General features: G+C 39.8%; 1 protein-coding gene across 3 annotated transcripts in view; it reads right to left on the reverse strand.

Moving 5' to 3' along the window:
* gse1 (Gse1 coiled-coil protein) overlaps positions 1-22,157 on the reverse strand; it is a 322,402-nt gene that overhangs the window by 80,624 nt on the left and 219,621 nt on the right. For 2 of the 3 annotated variants that reach the window (XM_031900796.1, XM_004913601.4), the window contains exon 1: positions 6,498-6,729. The exons of the other annotated variant lie outside the window; for it this stretch is intronic. In XM_031900796.1, coding sequence (XP_031756656.1) covers positions 6,498-6,534 — 37 coding nt within the window. In that variant the 5' untranslated portion in view covers positions 6,535-6,729. Of the gene's footprint in view, positions 1-6,497; positions 6,730-22,157 lie in introns of those variants that run through there. 3 annotated transcript variants of the gene reach the window in all.

A 22,157-nucleotide genomic window follows, 5' to 3' on the forward strand; every position in this document is an offset into this window, starting at 1 on the left:
CACCTTTAAGCCAAATAACATCTCCCGCAGGAATATGGGGCACAGTAATGCAACAAGGCCCATGTGGAAGGCTATTACAGTTTCCCAGCTAGGCTGAGATCCTTCAAATAACACATCGCAGGAGCCACAAACAGTCTCTCTCTACTCCTTCTACAGCACCGATCTGGCTGCCTAAATGACACAAAATGATAGTGAATGAAGTGCAATCTGAGCAGCAGGCTACCCATTCTGACTATTGAAAGGGGGAAATCAGACCTCGGGGAGTCGGTGTGGAATAAAGACTCAGAGAAAAAAAACAGAGCACTTTGAAACACGGCAGATCACAGCCTCTCATTACTGTCTCCCTTTGCTCTTTTTGGGCCTTTCAAGACAGAGACTCACTCCTTTGAAAACGACCCCAGGTAGCTGTAAAAAGCAATCCCATGTGCCCTGTATGGGAGGTGTCAGCTCTAAAGGCTGCAGCACAATTTCAATCCCCGGGCAGTTGAGAGCTTGCATGTTGTATGGTCCCACGCAGCTGAATATGTACAGCCATTAAATAATAATGATAATCACACAGCTGATGGCAAAATGGGGTACCAGCGCCTGACAGAGATGGGAAATTCAAGCAACGTTTATTTCTGTTAACCCATTTGCTTGCAGCTGATTCTGTGCTATACATCCTTTAAAAAGCCAGTAGCCCTCCAAAACCTAAAAGCTGAATTATCTAATGATCACCTCTCATCCAAATGGCATACATAAAATATATAATATTGAGTATTTGTTTTAAGTGAAAAGTGGGAAACATATTGGGATGATCCCGCAGTCAACTTTTAATCCAATATTTCTAATGTTTATAAACCAGAGCAAAACCACTGGTTTAAAGCACAGCTTACATTGCTTTCAGAATGTTATGTGAGGGATATGGTGCAGGTAAAGATGCACACCACCTATACAAACAACACATGAAAACCCTATGACATTTTATTTTTAGTTTCCTGAATGGACAGTTGCCAGTGGCTACCAATTCTATGCCCCAGAAGTCTCCTATGAAATTAGGGAACACAACTACCAGTAGTAACATACAACTACTCCCTAACTTGATTTCCTTGATCAATCTACCTTCCTTTATTTGTAAGAAACATCAGTTCAGTCATCCAGTTATTGAAAACCCGGGTGTCCCATTTCTGTGATGGATTTGTTAATTTATGATGGCCACACAAGGGCCAACAGTGGCTGCTCACCTGGCCACTCCAGACCAAGATGTCTTTTTCAATCATGCATGGGGGCCAAATGTCGGTCTGTCCTACAAATATCCGCTTGGGACTGACTAGATATCTAAAGGGCAGGTTTGAACAAGGCATACATCGGAATTTTGTCTGCAGCTGGTCTTTTTGCAATAAGCCCAATTTAACACACCACCTTGGTGGGCAGTCTTATTGTGGCTAAACTGTTTGGGTCAGCTGAAGTAACACCCTGAAGAACACTTTTTCATTCCTTTTATAATCAGGTAAAGACAGGGCCAACACCCACATATGCAGAAAATGCAATAATGTTTTAATAAAAATTCAGCCCTATGCTGTTTTAGAATAAGAATATATACATCACATTTAAATAGAGCCATTATATCTAAGCAGCATGTACAGCAGTCTTGAACTGTTAGTTCAAAAGCTACAGGGTTGGTATTTTAACTTCATCAGTATCATCTTGAGGCACAAAGCACGGAGATCTAAATCTCATATTTGCACACTAGCATTCTGCAGCTTGCTAGAACAGCTAATTGTGGGATTCTGGGAGCTGTGGTTCTAAATATCTGAAGTGCATAAGCTTTCCTACCCTTGACATAAATAATGCTTTGGCAGGAAAACCACTGAGACTGGAGCTGTACTAGGGACAATGGTAGTGAACCTGTTTTGCCGCCTGGCAGGCTAACACTGGGTTTTTTGAGTGATCATCTCAAGCATCACTCAGCAAACACCTACTCATGTGTGACATGCGTCTCAGCAGGGATTGGGGACCTGAGCGGCCTTGGAAAGGAGTAATTGGAGCGGTTGAAAGGGAAAAGTATAACGTCTCTGAACTGGAAGACTGGTGCTTCAAACTGTCAGACAATTTACTGCAACTATTTTCTTCTTTATTTTATTCCTGGCAGGAAAGCTTTATAGGCTACTCATATGGCATGTGCTAAGCAAAAAAGTAACACAGCCCCAACTGTATACAGCATTGCAGTGGGTGGGTGCCAGAATGTCACAAATTATTAGACCAAAACCATTCTGAAAACTAGCACAAATGCCAATATGCTAAGAAGTGGTAATTCTGCCTCAGGAATGAGAGTTACAGCCCAGGCTCAAGGTGTGTTTGTGTCTGAGACAAATCTTAATGGTAAGAGTAGACAATCCTAATTCCATTTGCCCATGGAGCTTAATTATTATTCCTAGTAGGCTAGGGGCAGTGGCACAACTAGAAGTTATTGAGCCCCCACAGTAAAATAATTTCTTACATGTTGAAACTGCATCAAGTGTCTCACTTGGCCCCCTATACTTACTTGGCCTCCCAGCAGTCACAGGGTCAGCTTTCATTATAGTTTGCTCCTGGTTATGGGGATAGGTGATACAAAGAAGTGTGTATACCTGTCTGCAGGTGTCGGGGAATAATCACGGTATGATTAAAGTATATTCTTCTTCCACATAGTAACCTCAACCTTGGGTTGGAATACCAGAAGTCCAAACCCCCAATTTAATGTATCAGTTGCACAGTGGCAGGCTTAATTAAAGCTCAGGAAGCATGCTTAGTAGGGGCTGACGATGCTGCTTGGGTTACTGAGCTGCTACTGGGAAAGATGAGGAAAATATAATTTGTTCATATTTAAAACTCACATTTTAGAAAAAAAAAATAGTTATATGTGGTGTAATATTTGAAGACAGTATGTTTTGTGAACTGCCTCTTTAATTGGTTCTAAAAATAATTGGTGTAGAGCTGTGCTGTCCAAGATATTCCATGATGTGGGCCAGTTATAGTCTATGTCAATGAAGTCACACTAAGCAACATATAGAGATTAAAGGCATGCTGGTGGCCATGAAAATATCATGAGAGATTCAAATCTGGCCTACAAATGTAGCTTGAATCAGTAATAATATACTTAAACACAAGTGCATAGGATTCCCTTCTAGATCGCCCTACAGTCTTCTCTCAGACTTAACCGCATATTTCTACGACTTATTTACATGCATTAATATCTTTTCATTACAAAACACCCAGTACATTTATTCAGGATTGGAGCCAGGGATATTGATATGTGGGGAATGACCCATCATTACAAGAAAGTTGGGGCCATAATGTAAATAAATATAAATACGCTATTTGTGGAAATCTAAACTACAATCCTCCAGCTTCCTTCATCTATGACTCCCAGCACGTGCCTTGCTTTCTGGCAAAAAATGCTTATTTTTCATAAGAAGTGGTAAATGGATTCAAAATGTATTGAATCCATAAAGTGCCAGAGGTGTTTATGAGCCAGAGATATAGAAACAATATTGAAAATCCATCAATAGTTTACATGTTTTTACTTTCAAATAAGAACAATTCTCCAATTATTGAACCAAAAGAAGTAATTTGGCATAGTAGAGGTCTATTTTCACATTAAATGCTGCAATTCGACATAAACAGAGTTGCTTCTGCAGTGGAGTAGAATGGTTTGCAGTGTAATGCATTGCAGCTCCTGCATTCTGCCTCATGTGTAACAACTGTTAGTGAAACCTAATAGCTTTCATTATAACACTGTGGCTGAAGCCCCTGTATGCAGCAAGTAAATGGTATATATACAAGAATTTTAACCACACTGTCTGTCTCTAACAGACATTTCCGGAATAAGCAGCCTGAAGACTAAAAGTGCAGCAAGGCCAACAAACCACGAAACATGAAACAGAAACTCTTATCTGAAAGCACAGTTTTTTTTCTTGGACAAAACTTAAAAGGGGTGGTTCACCTTTAGGTTAACTTTTAGTGTTATACAATTCTAAGCAACTTTTCATTTGGTCTTCAGTATTTATTTATTTTTTTATAGTTTTTCAATTGTCTTCTTCTTCCAACTCATTGCACCTTTCAAATGGGGGTTATTGACCCCAGCAGCAAAAAAAACGGCTTGCGTTGTGAAACTACATTTTTATTGTTTTTGTTACTTTTCATTGCTTATTTTTCTATCCAGGTCATATGCCATCTCTCATTTAAACCTCTCCCTGGTTACTTAGGTAATTTGAACCCTAGCAACGAGATAGCTGCTGAAACTAGAGAGCTGCTGAACAAAAATTAAAATAAACTTAAAATAACAAAAAATGAAGACCAATTGCAAATTGCCTCAGAATATTACTCTCTACATCACACTAAAAGGTAACCCCTTTAACAAGGGTGTGCTACCAAACAAGGGATCCCGTGAAAGCCTGCTCTACCTAATGGGTATTACTATGAACACCTAGACCAGGTCTGAACTGAAGAGGAATGCTGTGAGGTTCAAGTTCTAGTTTGACCTAATGGAGAAACCTGTAAATCTGAAAGTATTCTCAACCTGGGGAACAAACACATCTGCAGTACCAGATGAAGAAATATGTGGGGTTAGAAATGATATAACAGATACATTACCCTTGAAGACCTAAAATATGCTATTGAAGAACAACTCTGATGAAACCCCCCCTTTGGGGCTAGAAAGTTTTTTAACTAAAGACATTTGGAACTTATCAGTTCTTAAAGAAGACATGTAGTATTGAAAGAATTGTGAGTGGTTTGACATCTTAGTTGACCTGATTGAGGAAACTCTAATAATGAGCAATGCTACAAGGTTTGAAAGCTTGTAGTACCCAATAAAGAACACTGGGAGGTTTTAGAGCATGTAATACCATCCATATGTTGGTGAACTAAAAGTTACCATTCTCCCTTTTCTATGCCTTTAATTTTACACAGTAACTGTCAGAGTGCATCACGTGCTGATAATCATCATGTCCACTTGGGCTGCAGACAACTCTTATGTGGGGACAACCTGCCCTTCCAGTACAAAGCTGGTATATAATTACTTTCAAACCAAGGCAAATACTGTAAAAATAAGGTTACTTAAGTAAATTCCCTTAGAATCAGAGCTGTTGGTAGTATGGCAAAGGGATGAGATTATTTGGATTATGACATAGTTAATGGAGTCAAAAGTGACATCACTGATAAGGGAAACCAATATATTCTATTGCAATTTTTCTGCCTGTGAAGCCAGGTAGCATTGCAGTACTTTTGCAGTTTGTTATGTTTCACTGGAAGTAAAGAAAAACCTAAACTCCTTTTCAAATGTCCCTCTATACAGTGTAAGCTCCATTATATTAATGATATTTACTACCTCAGCGTAGAAGAGATTTTTTACTGACTTTTGTATTGACAATTGTAAAGCCTTATTTTTTACATGGTTCAAAAATATATTTTGTCTTCTTTTTTGTTTATCTATAATTATTACACCCTGACAATAACGTTATATGTTTAAAGCAAGGAGCAGTGTCCCCCACATGAGTACTTACAGTCAGTGTGAAGGTTTTCCCAATGTTGTGCTCACTCTAAGAGGTGAGAGAAAAAACCCTGTGTGGACTATGTCATTATGTAAATGAGACAGGACGAATGTATTTATGGAGAATGTTAATATGTAATAATGTGGAAATTGCCATACAGAGCAGTAGCAAAGGTTATAAATATGTTTCAGGTTAATAAGATTACAGTTCTTGCGTACTCTCTTTTAATAATACTGTCATTAACCTATTATGTTGCTGACCCAATCATACAGTACATGGACCCCACACACAAACACACACACAGGCAGAGTGCTGTCAGATGCACAGCAATTAAATGATGACCAGAATTTGTTGCGCTGTCAGTATTGGAGGGGGAGATCGGTCATGAACTGGGTCAGCCTACCCAGATTGCTTCCAAGGAACATCATGCCACCGCAGCAAATGTCACAGCAGATGCTGAGGGGTTAAGCACATGCTATCAAACACCTCCCAGCGCTCAGTGCATTAAGGGGGAAGCTGAAAATCTTAATGAATAAAACAAAAGGCAGACTTCCAGCACCCTCCGCACCGGGGCTCTCTGATTCTGGAGCAGAGTTTGCTCAGCCATGAAAACAACATTAGGCATTGGCTGAAAAAGTAACATCACACCTCTGGCTCGCTAATTCACCTTGCCTTCCTTAAGTGCCTCTGACTACTGATGTTAAATAAAACAAGGATCAGCACTTAACAGCAGACAAAGAAAGGACATGCAACACCAAATCGTTTTAAAGCAGCCGGAGGTCTCGGATTGCAATGAATTTGCTAGACTTGATGGGTGACAGAGGTGTCTGCAATGTACTGCACTTGTCAGGGTAAGGAGCCAGCAAACCCAGGCTCACTCAATGTTATTGCTACTATTGGAAATATCTATAAGCTACTGCTCAACTTGCCAATCGCTAAAAAGACATTTTAAAGCGAAACCGTGAATGTACAGCAAGTTCTTACCTGGTAAGTAGTACAGAGGTGGTTTTAGTCCAAACATGACTGCTGTCCCTTTCCTCAGAAATAACACTAAATGCTTAGAGTCCCATAATGCTCAGAGTGGTGGTCGGAAGCTCTAAGTAGGGTGCCGGGGGTTAATTGGAGCAGATTGTCTCTGGGTGTGCTGCACAAGCTGAGTAATACAGCTCAGAACACTCCTCTTGCTGGTGTCCTTCCGTGTTTTCAGCTTCCAGCCCAGAAATGCAAATAATTACAAAAAAGGGAGAGGAAAAAAGTGGGGAGGGACAGTGGGTGTGTGTTCTGAGCTTCTCTTCAAAGAGTCAGTGGCTTAGTGATCTCCTCAGTCATCCAAACAACTCACCCCCCAGCTCTTCATTCACTAATTTGAATGTCAAGGGCGAGGGTCAATTGATGTTTCCAACAGGGCAAGAGAGAAGGAAATAAAAGGGGGTGGGGATGTTACTTGGCAGTAATGCGTTGTTTTTGGCAACCACTTACACATACATATAGCGCCCTTAAGATAGTGTTATATATATATATATATATATATATAAACCTGCATAGGTAGGAGCATTCTTCTGTTTTTTATGACCTGGGTGCTAATATAAGCACATTACAACAGTAATACATGACATGGCACTCAGAGAACCTCTTTTAAACACAGAAAAAGATGTTATTTTTATTTAACCACCCTTTAGGTCTCCTGAAATAAAACATAAATAAAACAATTTTGATGATACTTTTTTGGTCTTTAACACTTTTCTCAAGATCTCAATTTACCATTTATTTTTATAAGATGTCCTGTGATTTGTGTGTTTTATTTGACTGTTATATATAATGTTCAAGATATTCACACCATTAGGCTAGTGGCATGCACTGCTGAGAATTGGCAACTGCATTAAAAACATAGGCTCCTTCTTGCATCAGCTCCTTCTTACAAGTGCATTGACAAGCATCAATCTTGGTGCAGACACACAGTGTGGATTTCAGCACAAAAACGTGAAAGTATGCTTTTTTTTGTTAATTTAATTTACCCCCCACCTAAAATGGTTATCTGCCTTTTTCTTCTTAATGTTCTGGCTTATTGTATTATTAAGTTTTAAAAGTATTGGAAAATGTTAATTGTAAAAAGTATATACATACAGCAAAAAGAATAAAAGGACTCACAGGTCTGTCCATAGGTTTATTCCAGTGTTTTATTAACATATATAGAGCTTTGTCATAAAAAAGTGAAGGTCTCGGAATCTGCCCAAAACATTGACATAAACCAACACTAGATGGGCCCTGTTTCACCTTTTAAAATTTATGTGTATATCTATATACATTCTTCTTGAGAGCTGTGTGCGTCTGTATGTCTGTGTGTGTCTAATTCTTAACTGATGTAGCCAAGCCAGATATATGAGAATAATAGGTAAGATTAAGCTTACTTCTGCCCTGAGGTTTAGGGCTATAGGGTTGTTTAGCACACCCTGCCACAGATGAGAGAGATGAAGAGTAACAGGAGGAAGGGATTGAAAGAGAAAAGACACAAGCTCCCCCAGGCTACAATAACAGAGGATTGGAATAAGAGCAGGGGAGGTGGAGGGAGAGAATGAAAAGAGTGGTTTCCCTCCCTCCATCAATTTTCATGCAAGAATCATTATTGGCAAGTTGGGATTCTGGCTGCCTGACAGGAGATCTGTCTGAATGAATAAGAACGAGGGAGACTGGTGTACACCATACATTAGCTATCTATATTAGGCAATTAGCCCAACCCTGTGTGAGGAGCCTCAGGAGGAAATATACCTGGCCTTTGTGTGACAAAAGATATAGCCATTGCCAGCAAATGTGCCTTGCAAATACAATCAAAAGAAGATTGCTATTTTAGTTTTTTCCCATGTTTACCATAATGAAAACAAACTCCAACGTGTTAGTACATTCATTAGCAAAAATTATACAGTCTGAAGAGTCAGACCCTGTAACAATGTCTGCGACCTCATATTCAAATTATTTGTAAGTTAAAGTGGACCTGTCACCCAGACATAAATAGCTGTATTATAAAAGCCCTTTTCAAATTAAACATGAAACCAAAATTCATTTTTATATTAACACGTTCAAACCCATTATAAATGCATTTAAAAATCCCAGCTGTCAAATATATATGGCCTGCCCGCCTCTATGCCGTAGGCAGACAATTATTAAACTTTCCATTTAGTACTCCCATTCTCACCATCTAATGGTGTAGCCAGTGCATGGGCAAGGGCATCAGGTCCCCCATTCTGGCACATACACCAGATTTTGGGGTGATACAAAGCTTGCCTTAATAACAGTGCCCACAAAATGGCAGCTGCCTGCTCACTCTGATTGTATATTCCCAATAAGGAAACAATATTTATATGATTTATATAGTATGTGAAGTTAATTTTGCTTAACAAACACGATAGAAAAGAAATTGTAATTATTTCTTAGTGTGACAGGTCCTCTTTATCATTATTTCTATAAACCACAAAGAATGAATGTGTCAGCTCCAGTTTTGTGAACAACGTGTACCTCTGATACTGAAGTTCTGGTGTACATCATTGGTGCATGGAGCAGCCCACCAGCATTAACTTTACATCCTCAATGAAGTGCATGTTAACAACATTATTAACACATCCTCATTTAAACTAGCCAGTTAGAGCCAGTTGGACAGTATCCACATCTCTGAACTCAACAGGTACAGCAATGTAGTAATGTGGAAAGCATTTTATCATGTTAAGAAGTGCTTTATTTGCAAAACTAAATCAGACCTTCCTATAATTGCCCTCTTTACCTATATATAGGTAATCAAGGTCCTTTCAAGCTAATGGATTCCCCAATATGAAATTTTTCAGCAAAAAATATTCTCTGGGTGTATTCCCTATTGTACTATTTCCACTATTGAAGCCAAGGGCATACTATCAGCTAGGGTACAATTTTTGTTGCCCATTATGTTGGTTATTTTTAACCTGAGCCTTTGGACTAAAAGAACGTTAGAGAATTTATGGTTTGCAAATCACCAGCACCGGCACTTTCAGTTGGTTTGCATTATGGAGGAAAATGTTATTGAGAAGTGCATAGTGAAGCTTTGATAGTTATGTAAATGTATATTTTTAAAAGAAGCTGAGAGATAAGCAGATTTTAAAAGGCCAGGGGAAACAGTTTGTGCCTCATTTTCTTTTTTAACAGTCTGCAGTTTTACTTTTCAAGTGTTTATGCTTATATCTTCTGAAGAACTTTAAAGCTAGAGACACATGGGTAACTTTGATTTGCTCATACTAGTTCTCAAGGAGTTAGGGTATTGGAATATCATTATAGTGCTAACATATTCAATAGGGCTCTGCAGAGAGATTGTACATTGTTCACTCACTTGTTTGCCCCAGAAGAGCTTACAATCCAAGTTCCTATTACATTTACACTTACCAATTAACCTCTCTGTGTGTTTTTAGAGTGTGGGAGGAAGCAAATTAGTCCCACTTCTAATCCTTTTTAATGGCCCCTGGTTACATCCTCTCTCTTTGCTGGAATATGCCATACCACAACCCCTAGTATGGTCCAACTAGTATAAATAAGCAGGTGCTGGGCCATTAATTCTCTCACATGTGCTTGCAAGCCTACAAGCTAGACTGAGATTGAAAAAAAGATTTCCAGCTACTGTTGAGTGCCACTGGAAAAGTAGGCTCATATGGGAGTATTCAGAGTTTAGGTGACATGTTTCTTGTTAATTACTCTTGCAGAAAAAAAATGTATGTGTGTGTGCAATGAGCCTATGTTTGGGAAAGGCAGTTGGCTTACTTTTTGGTTGTTTTTTGTTGGAAGCTAAATTAGAAGTATTGCACCAACAATTATTGAGTTACAAAGTTTTTTTATTTTTCATTTTAATGGCAGTTTCACTTGTGTGTCTGCTTGTGCAGGCATGGCTAATATGAGTACAACACTTTTCACACCTAAAGATGAAGAAGTGAACTTGTGATGTGAGCAGAGAACCACATCCTGCATTATGCTGTCCACGGCTATGGACCATTATGTTTCAGTTTCCTTATCACCCTAAGTGGCTTGCCTTCTTATGTCTAAGCCCATTACAGACTTTTTTGACTTGACTAAAAATCTACCACATTCTCCCCACAGGTGTAAAATCCTCAGGCTATAGTTGGTCCTAGTTTGTTAAATACTAGGGCGAGCCTTACGAGTTCCATTACATCCTCCACTGTGTAAACAAAAAGTTTGTTTTTTGTTCGCAGGCATACATATTTAATTGTTCTCATTGAGAAGCAACCATGTATAGTGCGAATATCAAAACTCCAGCAAACCATTTCCCTGACCATAGCAGGCAGACATTTAATTATGGGATATGTAGTGGCGTTATGTATTCAGCATGGTTCTCTGGTTTCCCCATTGTCCACAGAAATGAAACAATTAAGCTGTTCGGAATCTTTCATTTATCAGCGTGGGTTATCCAGCAATTCCAGGATGAATGCCTATAGTACATGGTGTGCCAGGTTACACATCCATGCAACTATTTGACGTCTGCTGGTGATAGAACATCTGCCAATTTAGAAAACTTGGATTATAGGCAATAGCAGCCATACCATGATCACCTAAGTTAATGCATACAGGCTAACTCGTCTAAAAAACAGCCAGCTTTTACAGCAGACTCAAGGAAAGTTTGCCACAACACTGCCACAGAAGTGCCAACAATCAATCTGCGGTTAGGGCTTGACCTTTGTATCCAATTCATCCCAAATCAGCTAATTGGGGTTGAGGTTATCACTTTTAGCTCTCCTTCATCTTCCTTGTGCTTCAAACAGTTCTGACAGAGCTTGGAAGCATGCTTAGGAGCATTATTCTGTTGCATCACCAGGGATGCCTAACAAATCTCATTAAAGAAGCTAGCACAATATTCTTCATGGCATCACAGTGCTGAAGAATACTGTGGCAGCTTCTTTGATGAAGAATGCCAGTGACTCTGTACTTTTCCCATAAGCAAAACACCCCCAAACTAGTGGCACACTAGGCACACAGAGGACATTAGGCCAATCTGCTCTAAGCAGACTTTGGAATGAAAATATGTACTTTGTGTTTCTATGCTAAACCTGCTCTTTGTGGATTTCCTTTTTCTCCACTGTGAGACAAAAAGCCTAGTGTGCCACTGGTCTAATGCTACCTCCTCAAACTCTCATAATCTCTTTTGAATACTAATAATTCATTCTCTCACCCAGTCCATAACATACAAAAACATTATCTGTGTCTACACTCTCTTGGCTCAGTATTGGAGTCTGGGCCTGATAATTAGATTTCAGCTGAATGGAGGCCTGTTATGCTGAAGATGTGTGTCCTTTACCACAGGGGAAGTCAGAGGAACCAGAACAGAGCATAGGGGCCCTGTGTGGAAGTCTTTCTGCCAAGGAGGAGAGCGCCTGAGTGCAAAAGATGGCAGAGAGTGGGAGAAGATCAGTAGTATGAAGTGTAAGAGACTGGTTCTAGAGAGGGTTGTAGTTTGGTAAGGTGCTGTCCTAAGCCTGGCTCTGCTGTATGACATATGCGCCAATCGGAGCCATGTACCAACCCCCACCTACCCCTCAATTCTGCTGCGCGATTTAGCTGTATCCAGCTAAAGTGGCGGGCAAGGGGCGATTTTTTTTTTCTTTCCTGCACACTTTTCCATATTAGCACGTATACGGCAGCCTCCCTAAAGCTGCTGCTCGCAGGTTTATATATGCTGAGGGAAATGTCCTGTTTATATAAAACCCCAGCACACACAACCTATACTTACCAATCTATACAACCTTAACAGTCTAACCTCATAGCTGAAATCTTTCATCCCCTTTACCAGTTTAGTTGCATGTCTCTGTACTCTCTCCAGATTATTAATATCCTTCTGAAGGACTGGAGCCCAAAACTGCACTGCATACTCAAGGTGAGGCCTTACCAGGGACCTATAAAGGGGCAAATTTATGTTTTCATCTCTTGAGTCAATGCCCTTTTTTATACAAGACAGTACTTTATTTGCTTTAGTAGCAACCGATTGACACTGCCTGGAAATAGACAACTTGTTATCTACAAAAAAAACCAAATCCTTCTCTATTAAGATACCCCAAACAAATTATTATTTATTAGATAGCTCACATTTATATTATTTCTACCAAAGTGCACTTTGAACCTCATTTTCCAGTTTGCTGCCCAGTTTTCCAATTTTGTCAAATCGCTCTGCAAAGCGGCAGCATCCTGCATAAATAGTTTTGCACATTTTAGTGTCGTCAGCAAAAATAGAAACAGTAATTTCTATGCCCACTTCCAGGTCATTAATAAACAAGTTAAAAAGCAAAGGACCAAGGACTGACCCCTTCGGTACTCCACTGGTCAAATTAGAAAATGTTCCATTTACCACCACTCTTGTAATTTATCTTTCAGCCAGTTCTCTGTCCAATTACAAATATTATGTTCTAGGCCAATATTCCTCAATTTGATCATTAACCTTCTGTTAGGTACTGTATCAAACGCTTTAGCAAAGTCCAAGTAGATGACATCAACTGCCATTTCAGCATTGAGGTTTCTGCTCACTTCTTCAAAAAAATTAGCTTGAGAGAGTGCAGAGACGTGCAACTAAACTGGTTAAGGGGATGGAAAATTTAAACTATGAGGTTAGACTGTCGAGGTTGGGGTTGTTTTCTCTGGAAAAAAGGCTCTTGCGAGGGGACATGATTACTCTATACAAGTACATTAGAGGGGATTATAGGCAGATAGGAAATGTTTTTCCCCATAAAAATGATCAACGCACCAGAGGCCACCCTTTTAGATTAGAGGGACGGAGCTTCCATTTGAAGCAGCTTAGGTGGTTTTTCATGGTGAAGTCAGTGAGGTTGGGGAATGCCCTTCCTAGTGATGTGGTAATGGCAGATTCTGTTAATGTCTTTAAGAGGGGCCTGGATGGGTTCTTGAACAAGCATAGCATCCAAGGCTATTGTGATACTAATATGTACAGTTAGTATTGATGTTGGTATACATAGTTTACGTATGTGAATGTATAGATAGGTAAGTATAGGTTGTGTGTGCTGAGTTTACTTGGAAGGGTTGAACTTGATGAACTCTGGTCTTTTTTCAACCCTATGTAACTATGTAACTATGAAAGCATTGAATATGTGTAAAAGCCCTAAAGTTAGTTAAATAGTTCAATTATTTCCCCTACCAGAGGTGCACTCCAATTGGGGAGGCAATAATATTTTGGCAAAAAAATGCTCCTAAGCAATGCTATGCCACCCACACTGGAAAAACATCATATTTGTAACATCACATACATTTGGTCTCTTCTCATTATACTACAATGTCCTACAACGGCTGTCTGCACCAGGAGTTCCCTCTCAATGTGGGTGGCATAGCGCTCCATAGAAGCATTTGTAAAAAAATAATACAAAATATAAAGCAAAATAACAGTATTTCAGTTATACTATTTGAAAATAAGTTTTGTAGAACCCAAACTTTAAATTTGACATTAAAATTAAAGTGTCAAGCTATTTGCCAATGAGACCAGTCCTTTCTAAAGAGAAAAGGGTTAGATCTGTTGTGGGAGGGGCATGAGGTGGAAAAGTGTCTGTGCCTATAGAGTGAAGAGACATAGGGTTTGATTCACTAAAGGTCGATAAGCATTATCGCATGGTTTTTTGCGTTAAAATTGACGCGATAAATAACGACCGATTCGTCAAAGTAATTTCGCATGCGTTAAATTACGCGCTACTGCAATGCGTTAATTTTAATGCATGCGTTAATTTGCACATAGAAATAATACTAACGCATGATTCACAAACACATATGAAGTGATAAACGCGCTAAATATCGCATTAGTCGGTGTGAAGATTAACACCTACTTGGGGCAGGCGGTACTTGTGGTTGATGAGCTTTTGGCAAAACAACATGGACTTTGCTGTGGGATTTTTTCAAGTATGTGTTGGCCCTAGAGTCATGCATCCTCCAGTTTTCAGGGAAATGGTCATTTTCAGATTAGTAGTTTTACGAACATAATGCTTATGTGCATTAAATCGTGCGTTAAATCGTGTGCTATTATAGCAAGCAGAGAAATATATCATGCGCATCGGGAATTAACACACGCACGGAAAATAATGCAAGAAAAACGCTCATCACGACTTAAATAACGCAAACAACATTGCGTCTAAATTTTGACGCCTGTCCTTTTAGTGAATCATGCGTTAAGTTGCAAAAAATAAGAAGCGATAAAATTTTTAACGCATGCTATAAATAGTGCTCGTTTTAACGCACTTTAGTGAATCAACCCCATAATTGCTTACAAAACATTACTCTATGCACGAACATAATAGGTTTTTTTTGCCTACTTTTTCTGTTTTATCTATCAAACAGTAATCAATCTGTAAGTAATCAAATCATAATGCAATTATGAAATAGCCAGTCCCTAACACTAAAATGTTTCATGGACAGATTCTCAGCCCCTCCTAGTGATATATGTATGAGGAAACAAATAATATTCATAACCACAAATCCACCCCCACACTGCTGCTTTCTTGACTGGATATTCAAGGAGACAGCAATGTCATTGTTATTATCATCAACCCAATGTATGTTATAGAAATTGGGAAAAACATGCATTTAGGGCCTCATTTGTCTTTTACAATGTGATTTATACCAAATGGTACCCAAGGCCCAGTAACCTTAACAAGGGTAGATTATTGGTAATTTACTATGTTTTTTAGATTAACTGCTATAAGTCACTACACTCCATTTGGGGGTGGGGTTGCAAAGATCTGCAAACATCCCATGAATACAGCTCTGCCTGCATTGGGCAGCATTGTACTCATAAGGTAGTTGGAGGGCATAGGCAGACAAGTGGCCTCCTCCCGTTCCCTACCTGTACCTTAAGGGCTAATAAATGCTTAAACTGCCACAAATACAAATGGCTTTTCTGCCATTTAGACAAGATGTACTTGGGTCTAAGCAAATGAAAATAGTTCAACAAAATATAAAAAAGAAATGCCATACAGTTGTTATTAGCATGGCTGTAGTTCTTAACTTGAAATTTCAACTGCATGCTAAATGTATGTTTCCTAAGGAGCAGGTAGGAAGGTGAAATGTGTTGGCACGTATTCATTTGATGTCTAGAAGAGCTTTGAAAAACTCCTTTCTCCATCTCCTTCCTTCCTCATGCTCCCCACATCTGCCCTTTAAAATCAAGTCTCAATCCCCTAGCAACAGCCACACAAAGTAAACAGATTGGAGTCCCGCCTCTTCCCCCCCGCATCCTGGCCAGGACTGGTCTGTAATTACAGGTTTATTGCCTGTACGGCTGGTGTGTAATGACATGTTTGCAAATTAATTTTTACAGCTCCTGCCATTATCATATACAGTAGAGGAGGTCTGACCATTAATTACCTCAGTTGCACGTTTAATCCCGGGGAATTAAGAAGGGCTGTAAAAAGAATGCCATCAGGAAGCAGATGCAAAGAATGTACTAATCGCAAATCTGCAGTCAGGAAACAAGTGTTCGGCTTCTGTGGAATTAACCCTATGCTAGGCTGTGACGCAGGGAATTTTACCACAACACGCAGTATTCAACCCTGCAGAAGTTGTTACTGACTGATAGAGCATGGTAATGGTAGTATGCACATAACTATACTACTTGTGGGGTCATGTTAATTAGATCATAATTCTTATTAGTGTGCTTACAGTATATTACAGACAAGCTTCGTAGTTACTGGCCACTGAATGCAGCAATTAAATTGCTGCCATGTAAATCAGACTTTTGAAAACAATGACCAGAAACCACTTCTCTGCAAGTGACTGGCATTCCCAGAAGGCCCAGAAGATGCCTCGGCACCCTCACTTGCAGGTACTAAAGAGTGAGGGGATAGTAGGACAGTCTGTTGTTACTTTCGTTTAAGTGTTGCCCTATGTGCAGCCATTCCATTGTTGCTGGAGTTCAGCAGCAGCTGTAATACCTTAGTCACTCATACTTTATATTAATATATTCTCTTTTACCCCTGACCCAGGCACTGATAAAGATGGCCCTAGAAGTTACAAATGAACAGTCTGTTATAGATTTGTGGTTTACAGCAGAATTTCTACAGAGACTTGTTAAGGTGCCCATACATGTCAACAGAGTCGGCAGCTTATGGGCCCATGTATGGGGCTCTCAGATGGGTCTGCCCGACTGGCATCTGTCTGAAAATTGGCCAGATGTCAATCAGGCAGGTTTCAAAATCCCATTGGAATAAGTAAATTGGAGGATATGGTCCTTATCTTATCTTATCATTTGGCCAAATCGGATCTGTTTGTTCGCAACCTAGCCAAATGAGCTGATCTTTCAGTGTATGGTCACCTTTAGTTTTTAGCCAAATGCAGCAATTTATAAGAGAATTTTAACAGGTATTCCATATACAAAAAAACACCAGTCCTTCACAGGTCTTAGGCTAATGCCACACGTGGCATAGGGCTGATTTTTTTCGGCAAGCGGAAAAACTCTTGCCGAAAATTCAGCCCTACGCCTGCTACTTGTGCCTGCACCCGAATGAATGGAATACGCTCGGGGGCAGGCACATGTAGCCGATATACGCATGAAAACGCAAGAGAATGCAAAGTGGCATCAGCCTTACATGCTTGCTATCAAGGAGCCTGGCAGATTAGCAAATCATAAGGGGTATTATAGGATATTCACCATACCAGGTACAATACAGCCTAATGCTTCCTTTGGTTACTCGGGTTCCTAGCCAACTCCATAGCACCATAGGCCAGAGAGTAGGTGCAATTTCTCTTCTGGATGGACAGTCATTCATGTAAGTAGCTGCAGTGCTTTTGTTGCTGCAACAATATCTGCATGAACCTTATCTAATTAGAACTAATAATTTTCTGTGAACAATAATGTTTGACAACTGCAGGGCAGAAAAGGCAAGAGGCACATCTTCTGGGATATCGCTAATAAGGTTTCATGCAGCCTTTTAGCAACTGGTTGCACTGAGATTATCAAACAACAATAACACAAGGCAATTTGCCCTAAGGCCGCACAGTGCTAAGGGGGTGCTGCCCCCTCACACACAATCAGAAGAAATGAAGTAGCTGGAGACCCATGGGATGTAATAACAATTTCATTTACTGGAAACAAAACCGAATATATAATAATCTCTAAAGCTTTGATAACTGCAGTGCCTATGTTCATGTTCTCCATACAGTAAAAATCCATTTTAGGAGGGGACTGAGAGGTGATTTCACTTTGCTGATAACTCTCCTGATATGATAATGCATATATGTGATTAATCAGCAGTGTAGTGACCTGCCATCCTTCATTTTATTATTCCAGTCAGTGCCATATGACATATCAGTGGATATAAGGGAATAATTTACCTTTTTTTAATTTAAAAAGTTGTAAATGTCTCAGTTTGGTTGTTCAAAGCCTTCCTGGTCAATTTCTATAGCCCCCTATAAAAAGCCAAAAATGGTTATGGAGTGGTTTGATGTAACTGCATGCATGGCAAATAGGATCATAAATGGGCTATACCAGAGCAACTCTCAGCTTTACAACAAGATACAATAAAACATATACAGCATAGGTATTCCAGTGTACTCAGCAGGGGAAGTGTATACTTGCCCTTTAAATAGAGATAATTCTCTGAATATTGTTTCCTTCTCACACATTCTGAAGAGTCAAGCAAACTGCTCTTCTGTCTTCAGCTGTTTTTCCCATGTGCAGAACAGTGACTAACAAAATCCATAAATTATTTTAATTAGAACAGTAAGCAAAAACGCATTTCCAATACAAGCCCTGCATTGAACTGAGGTGTGTATACTGGCCATTTGGAAATACTGTTTTAAGTTCAGTGCACAGTTGGAATTAGACTCACTGTTTAAGGAGCTGATTAACTGAAAAATGGTCCTTTCTTATCATTTCAGCATAAAGCTATTCTGCAACAGTGTACAACATTGTGCACAGTGCATAACCATGGGTTTTATAAAGGCTTTGTCAATCCTAACTGTGCAACTTAATGCCTAGATGCCAGTCCAGCAGGATGCCACTCTAAGCAAACATTCTTTTAATTAAACCTATTTCTGCATATTTCATTTTATTGATTACCTGCCAAATCAGCTAAGTATGCACATTAGCTGTGGTACCAGCACTGACCACACACCCCCACCACCACCACCAGTCATGCTCATGCAGTGCATTGGCAAATCCCCCAGTTATGTACATAGAAGATTACTGTGACTTCCCCCTTTCACCCAAACACTGTTAAACACCCTGGTGTCCCAACTTGCACAGGAAACCTGTGTCACAGAATTAATTACTTGGAAACAATGACTTTCAGCTTTCAGCTTCTCTGAAAACACTGATCTATATAGGAGAAGCACCCAGTATGGCAGAGGAAGTAAGCATTTGCTCCCTTTTCAGGAAACAATTTTACATGTTCTATGCTGCACATAAAAAACTGGTAAGAAAAATTTACTATCTAGTGTTCCTCCAAATAGTTCTGCCATGTGTACCCCCAAGTAATTAGATATATGGAAAAAACATAAAGATGGGACTGTGAGACTGCTTGACAAAATGCGAGTCAATATCTCTTGGCAAGTTGAGCAATGCTCAATAGCTATCCCATTCTGCTGAGACTTATGCTTCTCTCACAAAAAGACAAGTGTTGCTTAGGCTATGCCCACTATCCTGTTGGTTCCTCAAAGAACAGCATGCTGTTCCTTCCAGAACAAATGCTACTGAAAACCCATAAGCTGATACTGTATCTGGAAGTTTATGACTAATTAAAGTGATACCCTGCTGTGTTTTACAATATCTTTACAAACGGAGGCTAGAAATTGATCCCTGGTTTGCTGCTTGCATTGTGGCAGACCAAAGCTCCGAGTTGTTGCCTTACTCACTATACCCCATTTCTTAGTAAGGCTGGCTCACATCATGAGATTAGGAAATTGGTTTTGTGTGGATGGTTATTATATGTGTGTGGAAATTAGCTTTTTTGCAAACTTTGTAAAATCATGTGTACACTTTCAAAAACTGTGTATGCAGAGAAGCAGGGTGTATAAGTATGAAGTTAACTGTCGCACAAAATTCTTTAGATGCACGAGCACATAGCTTACAAGAAACATTAGTGCTAGTGTGAGTAATGTCAATATTGCATCCCAGGGCCATGTTACAGCCAGCATAGATGATTACTTATACCAGTGGTAAGGCCATAAGACAGATTACTTCCTGAGTTGTACCCCAGTGATGCTGTCTGGCCTGTTCCAGAGATATCTTTCCTCAGGGATCACACTGACATTTAGATAAAATGGCAATGCAGACTGCTAAATCGCTCTGTGCAGAATCTGCAAAACCAGTGAATTTGTGCCATCATACTCTGTTGTTTGAAACAATGTTCTTCCAGTATATGATATCTTTAATACAAGGCACTAGTGAGTGTTATCTATAGTAGCACACTAAATGCAGAAACAAACTACTGGCCCGGCTGCACTAAAAGTAAAGGGCTTCCCTTATGCCTACAGGGAGAGAAAACAGCAGGGACAGTTTTAGCAGTGTAGGGCTCCTTTTTTAAGAGCTTTAGTACCTTCTTCCTTTAGAAAAGTAACTTAGTTCTAGTAAAAAAGGTACAAGGTTCATATTGCATTAAACAGCTCATTATTATTCAAGTGATTATATTTTGTAGCATAGGTATGGGGTGTTATACAATCCTCCCAACTAGCTAACGCTAGGTGCACAGCTAGGCACACTACCAAAGTATTTTTTGTGTGGAGTAGTAATGCTTTTATTACTGATTTAATGCTCTGCCCAGTGCAGAATCCCAAGAAGTACAGCATAGACTGAACAAAATGCCAAATATTCACGTAAATTTAAAGATCAGTCAGATGTCCCAGGGTACTCTCAGTAGTAGGATGTAAGTATCTGCCAGCTTACCACAGTTTTATTATCTGGGGCTACACATCTGCCTGGTAATTGTGGTGTGAGTTACATGGGGATACTTCCTGCAGCTGGGTCCTGATAGGAATCATTTTCTCATTGTAATACAATACTTTAGCACACAAAAGGAATGCAAAAAAGATTCAGCACTTTCTTTGCCGTTGTTCTTATTTCATCTGAAGAGAGACAGGTGTGTTCTACCAGTTCAACCCCTCCATTCTAGCACAAAGAAACCTTAACTGGAATTGTAATATTTAGCATTCTGCCTGCACATTCACTTACATTTGCAAGCTTTCCTTAAATAAAAAAAAAATCACTATATAGCCAAAACTTCTGGATCTAAAATAACATGTAATAAGTTGAAACACAAATAGTGGCCATACAGGTTCTTTAGTTTTCTTCTGCCATACTATATTGATCATACATTTGAATGCATTGATCTAAAACTAACATTCAGATTTAAATTGTAGGATAAAGTCCTAATAATAAAATAAATCCGAGGATGTTCGAACATAAAATAATTGGCAGACACCACTCACACCAAAGTGACGTCCCAGAAATGCATTGTAGGTCATCCAAGCATATCATTAGATCACACTACAAGTATAGATTTTATTGTTATCCAACTAAAATTTTCTAACCCGTCTGATCAACTGAATGACCAATCGCAATGGTACAAAAATTATCGGGGTGATAATTTAAAGGCCACACACTGTCTGAAACTCATATGATTGGTGCGTGTAGCTTTACTGCTAACTTCTCTGAAAGTAATGTCAGCTTATGAACAATTCGTAGGGTCCAAGGAGTTTTACTAGTAGTTTCATAGGCAGGAGTAATCATAGCCAAACAAACATAACTTCCCCATGTACAATGCATGCAACAGCTAGAGCAGGGGTAGGGAACCTATGGCTCGGGAGCCAGATGTGGCTCTTTTGATGGCTGCATCTGGCTCACTGCCAAATCTTTAATAAAAAAAATAACGGGGGCGTGGCCTGCGCTCGCCGGATAGAAGACCTGTTCTAAGCCTTAACACGTCTTATATCCGCCAAGCGCAGACCACGCCCTCCTCAGCATCGCATCCGGCATCCTTGGCACCCACCCTACCCTGCCCCTGCGCTCGGCGGATAGAAGACATGTTCTAAGCCTTTGAACACGTCTTCTATCCGCCAAGCGCAGGCTACGCCCTCTTCTGCATCGCATCCGCATCCTCGGGACCTACCCTACCTTGCCCCGCAGCATCCGCGGGCAAACGTATTGTATGGCTCTCACGGAATTACATTTTAAAATATGTGGTGTTTATGGCTCTCTCAGCCAAAAAGGTTCCTGACCCCTGAGCTAGAGTGATGTAAAGGTGGCTACTAGACTGTTAGGAGTAGAAATATGTTCTGTTGAGTGATAAACAGCATTTTTACCATGTGGCACTCTGATGGACTTAGCAGATGCCAGAAGGACACTACTTACATAAATGCATAATGCCAATTGTGAAGTTTGGTACAAGAGGGATAGTGGTTTCGGGTTGTTTTTATGGTTTGTACTAAAGGGCCCTGGTTCTACTAAAAGCAATCCTTAGGCTACCAGTTCTGACAGTTCTGTTACTGGAAACAGTCTGGAGAAGGCTCTTTCCTGTTTCAAAGTAATGATCCAGGCACAAACCTAAGTACAGAATTGGTTTGCTGAGATGGGACTGGAAGAACTGGCCTGCACAGAGCCCTGACCTTAACCTAACTGAACTCCTATGGAATGAAGTGGAA

This window comes from Xenopus tropicalis, chromosome 4 (assembly GCF_000004195.4).
Source record: "Xenopus tropicalis strain Nigerian chromosome 4, UCB_Xtro_10.0, whole genome shotgun sequence".
Classification (NCBI taxonomy): Eukaryota; Metazoa; Chordata; class Amphibia; order Anura; family Pipidae; genus Xenopus; species Xenopus tropicalis.